Source organism: Triplophysa rosa, linkage group LG15 (assembly GCF_024868665.1).
Source record: "Triplophysa rosa linkage group LG15, Trosa_1v2, whole genome shotgun sequence".
Taxonomy (NCBI): Eukaryota; Metazoa; Chordata; class Actinopteri; order Cypriniformes; family Nemacheilidae; genus Triplophysa; species Triplophysa rosa.
The window spans coordinates 1,127,145-1,138,941 of record NC_079904.1 but is presented as its reverse complement, the minus strand read 5'-3'; the positions used below and the strand labels follow the sequence as shown (position 1 = coordinate 1,138,941).

General features: G+C 40.6%; 1 protein-coding gene across 10 annotated transcripts in view; it reads left to right on the top strand.

The window, feature by feature from the left end:
- gphnb (gephyrin b) overlaps positions 1-11,468 on the top strand; it is a 52,496-nt gene extending 41,028 nt beyond the window's left edge. For 2 of the 10 annotated variants that reach the window (XM_057352130.1, XM_057352124.1), the window contains 15 exons: positions 1,552-1,614; positions 3,539-3,581; positions 3,845-3,982; positions 4,096-4,188; positions 4,267-4,322; positions 4,512-4,631; positions 6,757-6,815; positions 6,891-7,044; positions 7,185-7,306; positions 7,546-7,633; positions 9,319-9,392; positions 9,816-9,889; positions 9,976-10,112; positions 10,960-11,056; positions 11,136-11,467. In XM_057352130.1, the coding sequence (XP_057208113.1) occupies positions 1,552-1,614; positions 3,539-3,581; positions 3,845-3,982; positions 4,096-4,188; positions 4,267-4,322; positions 4,512-4,631; positions 6,757-6,815; positions 6,891-7,044; positions 7,185-7,306; positions 7,546-7,633; positions 9,319-9,392; positions 9,816-9,889; positions 9,976-10,112; positions 10,960-11,056; positions 11,136-11,269 (1,452 nt within the window). In that variant the 3' untranslated portion in view covers positions 11,270-11,467. Of the gene's footprint in view, positions 1-1,551; positions 1,615-3,538; positions 3,582-3,844; positions 3,983-4,095; positions 4,189-4,266; positions 4,323-4,511; positions 4,632-6,756; positions 6,816-6,890; positions 7,045-7,184; positions 7,307-7,545; positions 7,634-9,318; positions 9,393-9,815; positions 9,890-9,975; positions 10,113-10,959; positions 11,057-11,135 lie in introns of all 10 variants that reach the window. The other 8 variants (XM_057352131.1, XM_057352132.1, XM_057352125.1 and 5 more) reach the window with 7 other exon arrangements.
- The last annotated feature ends 329 nt before the right edge of the window (positions 11,469-11,797 follow it).

The window sequence follows — 11,797 nt, the reverse complement described above, 5'->3', positions numbered from 1 at the left end:
CGTGTGTGTGTGTGTGTGCGTGCGTGCGTGCGTGCGTGCGTGCGCGTGTGTGTGTGTGTGCGTGTGTGCGCGCGTGTATTATTGTTTTAGCTCAGCTTGTAGTGCCTGCAAAACAATCTCCTAAATTTCACAGCACAAAAATCCTCTTAATCCATTTTTTAAGTTTTATTATTTTGAATTGGCTTTACTTTCTTATAAATTGTTTATATTTTTTATGTAAATTCAGAATTTTTTTTAGCAATTTTGTTATATTCTTTTGTCATATAAATGTTTTTAACATGTAGTACTTTTTTCTGTTTTAGTTTGAGTTTTTATTGATTTTCAATTAATAGTTTTAGTGACTCAAGTTGCCACTATCGCAAAGGATACATTTATCGTTTTTATTTAGATTAAGTTTTTCAAACAACATTTCTGCCTATATTTTATTTGGTTTCAATTAACATCGATTTTTAAGTGATTTATTCAACTGTAACTATAACGCTGATCCTCAGTAAAAATGTGACTATAGCACGTGTGAGTTTGTGTATCTTCACTCTCATGAATAGAGAACAGGACTCATAATAGTGCAGAGTTTACATGGTAGCCAAATATATGTCACACTAATAGAGATTTGCAAAAATATACTTGATTTAATGAAATTCATAAAATTAAAAGATTTCATTTTTATGAGCTTTGCAAATGTATCTTGACTAATCTAGTGACTAGTTGCATAACAAAAATATTGTTTTTGTGTTACCTCCAAACAGCGCTCTACATGCAGTACATTGCCTGTCTCGTTTTTTTTGTTTGTAACCGTGTTTGTTATTAGTAAACAAGTTAGGTCAATTAAATCACATTCAATAACTGTTCAGAGCTCTAGGAGTTTATAGTTTCACTGTTGTTTTATTGAAAATCTGTCTCGCATATTTTTCAACTGTGTTTGCAGAAATCCATGTGTGTGTGCTTTAAATGTCTGTCAGGTGATCTCTGAGGTCTCTTAAGAGTCAACATGAAATCAGAATTCACCCCGTTTCCTTCGCTGGTGTCATTTGTGCAAGAAAGTGTAAAGAGATGCTAAAAATGTAATCGTTTGCGTTTGTTCAAGGATCCTTAAAATAAGCATTTCTTTCTTACATGTTTATAGTTTGTTGAACCTCGCTCCAATACAAAGACCTGAAATGCAATGGTAATACATGAAACCACACAGCCTGACTTTATTTGTTGTGTATAGGAGCCCAAATCTCAGATCTTGCCAGCAATTAATGCGTTAAATGAATTCCAAGAATCATAAGAATGAACTCGCTGAAATGTACTCCGAACACATGGCATTACCGGTAAGGAAATGGGTTGTAAATTCTGTTTCGTGCTGCGCATATTTGCTTTGCTTTAAGGTGCCTGTGTGTTAGAAATGTGTTATTCTATTTGAAATATTGGTTTTCTTGTTATAAAGAAGTGTGAAGTGTGTGTCTCGCCGCTGCTGCACACTGTCGTTGAGTTGTGTGAAGTTCTCAGTTGTGTTGTGTTGTGTTGTGTTGTGTTGTAACTGATGGATTGATGATTTATCTCCGTAAGCTCCAGTGTAGGTTGGAGGTGCTAAAAGATGATCGTCGTGGCCATAGGACCTTCAGTTCTCGAGTAACTATCATGAGCCCTTCACACATGACAAACATCTTCTGTCTCTCTGCATCTGGACTTCTGTCGTTTCTTTGCCCCAAACATTCCAACCTTTTTGGCTTTACATCTTTTTATTATTCTGCTTTCTTTAGGCACGTTGTTGACTTCATTGTTTGCACATTTAGTCAAGTTTCAAATAGTTACATGTCACTATAATTCAGTCCTGTTTCAGTGTGTTTGACATGAATATTTAATATACGCCGCTACTAAATCAATGGCTTTGCTTTCTTTCTTTGGCTTGTGTTGTTCACTTTTTCCAAAGTTTTTCTATCTTGCTGTGTTTGCCACGTCTCTCTCTCTTTCTTTCGCTCGCTCGCTCGCTCTCTCATATTTCATGAGCTGTGTGGTGTTCTGGGCTTCAGCGACGGTCTTTCTCTCCTCCGGTTCTTCAGTCTTTCTTCACTAGATGTTCTTCAGGATCATGATCACTCCCTCATTTTCACTCTATAAAGCACTGAGAGTCTGTCTGTCCTGTAAGGGTCACATGGAAATTGACAACATAGCTTGTTCAGGAGAAAATAAAACGCATCAGAGGAATAATAGGATAAATCATAGATCTGCAAATATCACTTGAATATTAAACTGGTCTTTTTAACATCAGCTCAGCTTTTTTTGTTATTCGATTTTTGGGCCTTTTATTTATACAGTATACATAGGACAGTGGAGACAGACAGGAAGGAAATAAAAGGGAAGGAAGGAGGCGGGAACCGGCGAACATTCAAAAGACTTTAATCAACACAAACAAACAAAAATCCAGCAGTAAAAACAAACATAAACAAAACTTAACGTATGTCCGGGCCCGGTCCTCTCTTGCCGTATCCTCCTGTCGCTCGTCCTTTTATGCTTCCGATCTCCTCCGTGAGAGATCTCCTCCCCGCTTCCTCCTCCCACGTAGGGTTGGGAATCGTTTCAATTTGATCGATTCTAATTCTGATTTTGCTTGTCGATTTCGATTCTTATCGATTCCCAGTTTCGATTCCACATTCGAAGTAAAACATTTAGATATCAACCTGTATGGTCATTTAGCCTGCTTATTGACTTGTTTGCAAAATATATACAGGTATATATATTTATGAGCACCGTTTTGTGTATATTTACACATAGAAACACACCTTTTCTGATTTATTACAATTTGTATTATCATAGTTGAACTACATCATGGTTAAACTGCAGTTACTATAATGCAGCTATGGTTCATTTGTGATTCCTGTGCTTTAATGCAAATTCTATAGCTAAACTATGCTTACTATAGTAAAAAATATCGATAATTTTCATAAGGGCTTTTATTGAGATATCAGCAGATCATGCAACGCATGTACTTTTCTGAAAATATGCACACAGGAATTGATGAGAGGAATTCAAATTTGAATCTCAAGTATCCGATTCCTATTCCTTTCGATTCCGATTCCAAATTGGAATTGATTTTCGATTCCCAACCCTACTCCCACGGCTCTCGTCGCGCCTCCCTCATCACAGAGATGTGCGGGATCGGACTCGAACCCGGGTTCCCATGAGTCAACAGCTCATATAAGTGTCTGGAGCGCTGACCGATTGTGTTTTTAAATGAAATCATACCACCAAAAGAATGAACGTTCTGTCATCGTGGAAAAACCATCGCCAGAGTTTTAGTGCAGCATTCATTCACATGATTTTAGATGAAGTGTAATTGATGTGAAGTCAGAGGTCAGTGAGCCGATATCTTCAGAAACTCAAAGTCCTGATGTTTCTTTCTGTTTCACCTCATCACATCCCAGAATTCTCTGCTCCATGTTTGTCTCCGGGTTTCATGTCGATACAAACAAAAAACAAGTAACAGCATATCACTCAATCTATAGGACAACACAAAAGAATTCAAATATTAATGTTTTGATGTGTTTTTCTATAGGTGCAGTCACGATGCAGCAGCAAAGAGAATATCCTCAGAGCAAGTGCGTCCCTTTGTGTTTCATATATCTTTTTACTGTATAAAGAACTGCTTGAGTATTAAACTAAACAAAAATGTTTTATCTGTAACAATAAAACATTTATACTAAATACTAAAGTACTAAATGTGGCGCCATCTCTGCGGCAGATGCAGATTCATTTCTGTCATTTCGATTATTGATTTCATACTAAATGTTAAAAGTGCTACATCTCATCTGAACGGAAGCATTTGAGTGTGTGCAATGTGTGTCTGTGTGTGTTTTTGCAGGTCATAGTGCGGTGGACATCACCAAAGTTGCACGGCGACACCGGATGTCCTCGTTTCCCCTCACGTCGATGGACAAAGCCTTCATCACTGTGCTAGAGATGACCGCCGTTCTGGGCACTGAAATCATCAACTACAGAGGTCCCGAAACTCACACTCACATATATTACAAATATTGTGTTGATAATCGCTACATATCCCTGATGTGATGACCGGACATCGTATATAGAGAATGTTTTCCTCTATGTGTGTAGACGGGATGGGTCGAGTTCTGGCTCAGGACGTGTATGCCAAAGACAACCTGCCTCCATTTCCGGCGTCTGTTAAAGACGGCTACGCTGTGAGAGGTGAGAAAAGAACGTCTGGCATTTGTCACGTCTGGTTATTCTTCTGATCTTTACTCTCGCTCTCCGTGTTTCTAATAGCCGCCGACGGTCCTGGTGACAGATTTATTATTGGCGAGTCTCAGGCTGGTGAACAGGTTAGAGACACTTCACAAACATTACGAGAGAGGTCAAACCAATCGGGTGCTTCTATGACTTCTGTCAGTTTGTATTACATCTTATCATTATAACTACTAGTGTTGCTCATGATGTGTTTGTGTGTGTGTGTGTGTGTGCGTGCGTGCGTGCGTGCGTGCGTGCGTGTGTGTGTGCGTGCGCGTTTTCAGCCCACGCACACCGTGATGCCGGGTCAGGTGATGCGGGTGACAACAGGTGCTCCCATCCCGTGCGGGGCGGACGCAGTGGTTCAGGTGGAGGACACAGAGCTGCTGCGAGAATCTGAGGACGTACGTAACACATCGATTCTAACAATTAGCTCTTTGTAATGAATTTGTAATCATTAAAGTGTGATTATAAACATTATATTTCAAAATAAAGTGAAATTTATTATACCTAAATACAGAAATAAAAGTTGACTTACCCTGTTGAAAAAAACTGCATATGCTGGTCAGGTAGGTTTGAAGCATATTAGCTGGTTTATGCTGGTTTAAGATGGTCATTGGCTGATTTAAGCTGGTCCTAAACTGGTCCTGAGCTGGTCCTAAACTGGTCATGTGCTGGATTAAGATGGTCCTGAGCTGGTCCTAAACTGGTCATGTGCTGGTGTAAACTGGTCCTGAGCTGGTTTAAACTGGTCCTGAGCTGGTACTAAACTGGTCATGTGCTGGTTTAAGATGGTCCTAAACTGGGCCTGAGCTGGTTTAAACTGGTCCTGAGCTGGTACTAAACTGGTCATGTGCTGGTTTAAGATGGTCCTAAACTGGGCCTGAGCTGGTTTAAACTGGTCCTGAGCTGGTACTAAACTGGTCATGTGCTGGTTTAAGATGGTCCTAAACTGGGCCTGAGCTGGTTTAAACTGGTCCTGAGCTGGTACTAAACTGGTCATGTGCTGGTTTAAGATGGTCCTAAACTGGGCCTGAGCTGGTTTAAACTGGTCCTGAGCTGGTACTAAACTGGTCATGTGCTGGTTTAAGATGGTCCTAAACTGGGCCTGAGCTGGTTTAAACTGGTCCTGAGCTGGTACTAAACTGGTCATGTGCTGGTTTAAGATGGTCCTAAACTGGGCCTGAGCTGGTTTAAACTGTCCCTGAGCTGGTACTAAACTGGTCATGTGCTGGTTTAAGATGGTCCTAAACTGGGCCTGAGCTGGTTTAAACTGTTCTGAGCTGGTCTAAACTGGTCCTGAGCTGGGTTAAACTGGTCCTGAGCTGGTACTAAACTGGTCATGTGCTGGTTTAAGATGGTCCTAAACTGGGCCTGAGCTGGTTTAAACTGGTCCTGAGCTGGTACTAAACTGGTCATGTGCTGGTTTAAGATGGTCCTAAACTGGGCCTGAGCTGGTTTAAACTGTCCCTGAGCTGGTACTAAACTGGTCATGTGCTGGTTTAAGATGGTCCTAAACTGGGCCTGAGCTGGTTTAAACTGGTCCTGAGCTGGTACTAAACTGGTCATGTGCTGGTTTAAGATGGTCCTAAACTGGGCCTGAGCTGGTTTAAACTGTCCCTGAGCTGGTACTAAACTGGTCATGTGCTGGTTTAAGATGGTCCTAAACTGGGCCTGAGCTGGTTTAAACTGGTCTTGAGCTGGTACTAAACTGGTCATGTGCTGGTTTAAGATGGTCCTAAACTGGGCCTGAGCTGGTTTAAACTGGTCTTGAGCTGGTACTAAACTGGTCATGTGCTGGTTTAAGATGGTCCTAAACTGGGCCTGAGCTGGTTTAAACTGGTCTTGAGCTGGTACTAAACTGGTCATGTGCTGGTTTAAGATGGTCCTAAACTGGGCCTGAGCTGGTTTAAACTGGTCTTGAGCTGGTACTAAACTGGTCATGTGCTGGTTTAAGATGGTCCTAAACTGGGCCTGAGCTGGTTTAAACTGGTCCTGAGCTGGTACTAAACTGGTCATGTGCTGGTTTAAGATGGTCCTAAACTGGGCCTGAGCTGGTTTAAACTGTCCCTGAGCTGGTACTAAACTGGTCATGTGCTGGTTTAAGATGGTCCTAAACTGGTCATGTGCTGGTTTAAGATGGTCCTGAGCTGGTCCTAAACTGGTCATGTGCTGGTTTAAGATGGTCCTGAGCTGGTCCTAAACTGGTCATGTGCTGGTTTAAGCTGGTCATATGCTGGTTTAAGATGGTCCTGAGCTGGTCATGTGCTGGTTTAAACTGGTCCTAAACTGGTCCTGAGCTGGTTTAGGACCAGCTTAAACCAGCACATGACCAGCCTAAACCAGCACAAACCAGCTACAATTCTTCAAAACCGACCTAACCAGCATATGCTGTTTTTTTCAACAGGGTATTTCAATAGAACGATGACAATATTGTTATCAAATGTTGAAGAAAGCACCCAAACAAGCACTCAACAGTTTTTGCTAAAGCTAGTTTGTTTAGTTTACATGTGAGTGTCTATATTTTAGGGCACAGAAGAACTTGAGGTGCGAATTCTGGTTCAAGCCCGTCCGGGTCAAGACATCAGGTGAGCGTCTGTGAGCACCTCTGCGATGTGAGTGAGATGTGTCTCAGGTGTGTCTGACAGTAACGTGTGTCGCAGGCCCATCGGTCATGACATTAAGCGTGGTGAATGCGTATTGACCAAAGGCACTCACATGGGCCCGTCTGAAATCGGTCTGCTGGCCACGGTGGGCGTCACAGAGGTGGAGGTGCAGAAGTTTCCTGTAGTGGCTGTGATGTCTGCAGGCAATGAGGTCAGAAAATAGAACAACACACACAACACACGTGTCTCACACATCAGCCTGAGATCTCAGCAATGTGCTCAGATTTGTGTGAAAGCGATAAAAGAGCAACCTCTGAGCAATAACATTTTCTCTGTTTCTCACGTTTTCAGCTGCTGAACCCAGAGGATGATTTACACCCGGGTAAGATCAGGGATTCAAATCGCTCTACGCTGCTGGCAACCATTCAAGAGCACGGCTATCCCACCATCAACCTGGGCATCGTCGGAGACAAGTGAGCGTTTCTCTATCATCCTCACAAAAGCAAAGACAGTTTTGTGTTTATTTCTCGTAGTATGTCACAGTTTCACAAGTTCAATGAAACATCATTCACAACAAATGTAACATTCATAAAGTGTGTAGTCATGTAAAAACAGATCAAACCTGAGTTATTTCCATTCTGATGGAAGATTACAGTGTACATTTTTGTGTGATTTCAGTTGTCATGGTAACTGTTAACTTTGTCTCCTCCAGCCCTGATGACCTGTTGAATGCTCTGAACGAGGGTATCAATCGTGCTGATGTCATCATCACCTCAGGGGGCGTGTCCTTGGGCGAAAAGGTTTATATTTTTGTCAATTTAGTCGATATTGGAACAATGTTAAAATAATAGAATAGTAGCCAGTGTGATACTACTACTAATAATCAGTAATTAATAATAATAATATTAAAGGGGCCATTCTTTGGCTGTTTTTGAAGCTTTGATTCTGTTTTTTGGATGTTTAACAATGGACGTTCATGTTTCTAGATTCAAAAAACGCTTTATATTTCACATATTTCAAGTCTATTGTTCACCGCTGTCTCTCTTCTGACAAAACGACTGGATTTCTTCCGGTATATATAAAGTCCCTCCTTCCGAAACGCTCTGATTGGTAAAGCTGACCAGGTCTGTCGTGATTGGTGTGTGTGTGAAGATGTCCCACCCACACCATATCAGCGAGCTTACACTTCTCAGGCTGTTGTGATTGGTCGGTCCCCTTTCAGTGCACGTGTATTCATAAGCTTTGGCTTTTAGCAATAAACAGTAACAATGGCGTCAACTTCACTTCATCAGTTAAACACATGCGGATCCATCGAAGTGTAACAGAGGTCTGCTAGTGCATGTGACAACGTCAATCTTTGTTAGAGATCGCTTTTTACCTACTATGGCGAGGGAAATGACACCAGACTGATTGGCGTCCGACCGGTTATATTAATTAACACTAATAACAGAAGCGTTAGTTTTTTATATTGGACCCGAGTTGGATAATAAAACAAGCAGATTGACCAGGAGACATTTGCAAGCACGACTTCAAAGGACGTTTCATAGAAGTGTTTTAGAGGTATGCACACACACAATATCAGTGTGTTACACAGAACAGCTTTCACAGCCGATGTTAAAGTCAAGAAGCTGTTATTTGACCGTTGGTTCTCTTAGAATGTGTGTAGCTGAATTCTTATGACCAGCTGTAGGACTGTGATGAAAGTGAAAGTCATTAAGCTCAGTTAAATGATTACAATCTCTGAGAACCAAACACTACTCCAGCGACTCTTCCTCTTCTCTAAGGAAGGCCTCGCCCCTTTTTTGGTGTATTCCTGTGGGTGGAGGTTATCAAAAACTCGGAATAGTGACATCATGTACCTGGGAAGTCCAAGTTCCAGCTGTTCTCTAGTCCTTGAAAAGCGAATTATGTTAAAGACAATATCTCGCTTGGCATTGAACTGTGAGCTTTATCATTTTGCAGATATTATTTATGCTCTAACAGCAACATTATACACATCTAAAGTTTGAAAATTGGCATCACGGGGAACGGCACCTTTAAGATGCACATCACATTGGAAAAGGTCAAATTGAGCACAGTGCATTGTGGGACACGGTATAGCGGGGTAGCAGATCACTGGATCTTAAATCCATGCATAAAAAATGTGCATACTTTGTGAACAGTATGGATACTACATACTGCGGAAATAGTATGAGCATGACGTTGAGTGTAATTCAGTAACAACTGTTTTATACTGACATCTAGTGGTTGGATAAGAATATGAACCCTTTAAAATAAGATGAAGAATATATATTTTTAACCTGAAGTTTTTTCCCTAAACGAATTTTTCACAAACATGTTTTGGATGAAGTACATTTGCGTGTTCTCTTCAGATCACATGATCAGATGAACGCTAGTCGGTTCATCTCAGTTTCAGTTGTGAAGTAAATGAATCATAGGTGTGTTTCTATGATGTTTCTGACTGTAAACTGTCATATTTCCACAGGATTTTCTGAAGCAGGTGCTTGATATAGACCTTCACGCTCAGATACACTTTGGGCGTGTCTTCATGAAACCAGGGTGAGTCTTTGAAGAACAGGACAGGATCTGCGTGAAGATTGTGTGATTGTGTGACGTGATACGGACGGAGGGTGTTTTCACGCTCCAGCATTTCAAAGTACCAGATGTTTGACAGACAGCTGTGAGTGAAGCGGATCTCGCTTCTGTTTGCGTTCACATTGTACCTGACTTTAAAAGAGAAGTCGGATGCTGTTTCAATTGATGTTTGGAAACCGTAATAGTCCGTCCGTCATAATATAATCTTATGTATTATAAAATGAACAGCTGCGTGCGGAGTGAATTGAACTCGGGCCACCTCCCAAGATGGTCTGAGTTTGGTTTGCTTTAATGAAACGACGGAAGTGTGAAAACGCCCTTCTATTAAGTGTGAATGGATGGGATTGAATCCACGCGGGTATTGAGCTCTGGTTTGTCTTCCGTTAGTCTCCCCACAACATTTGCAACACTTGATATGGATGGGTCTCGAAAACTTATCTTTGCTCTGCCAGGTAGGGACGGTGAGAGAGTTTACTGGTGTATATTTTCACAATACATACTTGAACCTCATTTTTAACACATGGTTTTATTGAATGGACTATTGCAGCGGAAGTAAACGGGCGCATGTCCTCTCTCGCAGGGAATCCGGTCTCCGCGGTCGTAACATGCAACCTCTTCGTCATACCTGCCTTGAGGAAAATGCAGGGAATCTTAGACCCTCGACCCACCATAATCAAAGCCAGGGTGAGACGACCTTTGACCTTTTATGCACTTCGCAGAAATATACTTTATACTCAAGTATACTTGACTTATATTTGGTCTATACTTGTATACTTACGTAGTATACAAGTATACTACGTATACTTGGCTTGACGTTAATCTTTTGATTAAATACTTTTTTCACGTAGTTCTGCATACTTTCTTATATACGTACGTGTTCAAGTTTACATACATTAGTAACATGTCAGCTTTGGTGTGGAATAGTTGAAAATAAATAAAACATATGAAACTGAAGCTGGCGTTCTTTATACACGGTGATCAAAGAGATTTACTTCAAAGGCATATTTCAAGGACAGAAATGAACACCTAGTAGTATACGTAAAGAGCGAAATAATATATACTGTAAATATAGTTAACTAGTACGATGGTCATTTCCTTTAAAGAAAAACTAAACTAGTAGTTCACTGAGAGTATACTTTAAAGTGTACTTCCATCAACTACAATATGTGCTACAAGTATATTTATCTGTTCACTTGTAGTATAGTTGACGTACGGATGAAAATCGTTGTGTACTCAAAGTTGACTACTTTTAAAAGTATACTTTTATCAACTAAGAAATGGACCAATTTAGTCCCAAGTAGTGTTGAAATTGTACACTTTCAAGTATGCTACTAGAACATTAATATTAGTATGACATATTAACGGTACACAACATATACTGTAAGTGGTAAACGTTTACTTGAACTTTACTTAATGTATACTTCATAAAATGGACTTCAAGTATACTCGGTCTTTAAAAGAAAGCGTCAGTGTATGATAGACGATGGCTGCATTTAAACAATATGTGTGCTCTTTTTGTTTTTGTTTACAGTTGTCATGTGACGTAAAGCTCGATCCACGGCCCGAGTATCACCGATGTATTTTAACATGGCACCATCAGGAACCTCTGCCGTGGGCACAGAGCACAGGTGAGAAGCTCCCTGTGAAACCGCACGGGTTTAAAGGGCCGCAAGCATTTTATTTTCAAAGCCTCTCTTGTTTCCTCAGGGAATCAGGTTAGCAGCAGACTCATGAGCATGCGGAGCGCCAACGGACTGCTGATGTTACCTCCCAAAACCGAGCAATATGTGGAGCTGCACAAGGGCGAGGTGGTGGACGTCATGGTGATCGGTCGTCTATGATGTCATCAGAGAGGGACGGATGAGCGAGGGGTGCTTCACGGTGCATGTTCACATATCATTGACTGTAATATGCAACGGCACAGCTAGTTTTTATTGATTTGGATAATGCTGAAGTATAGTCGACATCTTGATCACAAAAATAGATACATATGAGAAAAAAAGTCTATTATTTCAAACAAAGAAAAAATATAACTTTTAAATGATAAAATCTAATTATAAAGAGATTTATTCTGTATTATATTATTATTATAGCATTTTTCTTCTCATTATTATTATTATTATTATTAATTATATTGAAGCAACTTTGTTCCTTTCATTGCAGTTGCTGTGTGTTCAATGCTAGATCTTATAGCTGTAGCATTTTAATAGAAAACGGTAGGTTCCTGCCAGGAGAAAAAAATATTCATATTATTTCCCCTTAATAACTAAAAAAAAAAAGATGACAATTACTGCTTCGTTTTCGAGCGTGGGGACGAGCGGTTGAATCGTGGCTCTGGAGGGCGGCACTTTTTGTCTTACGTGTCATCG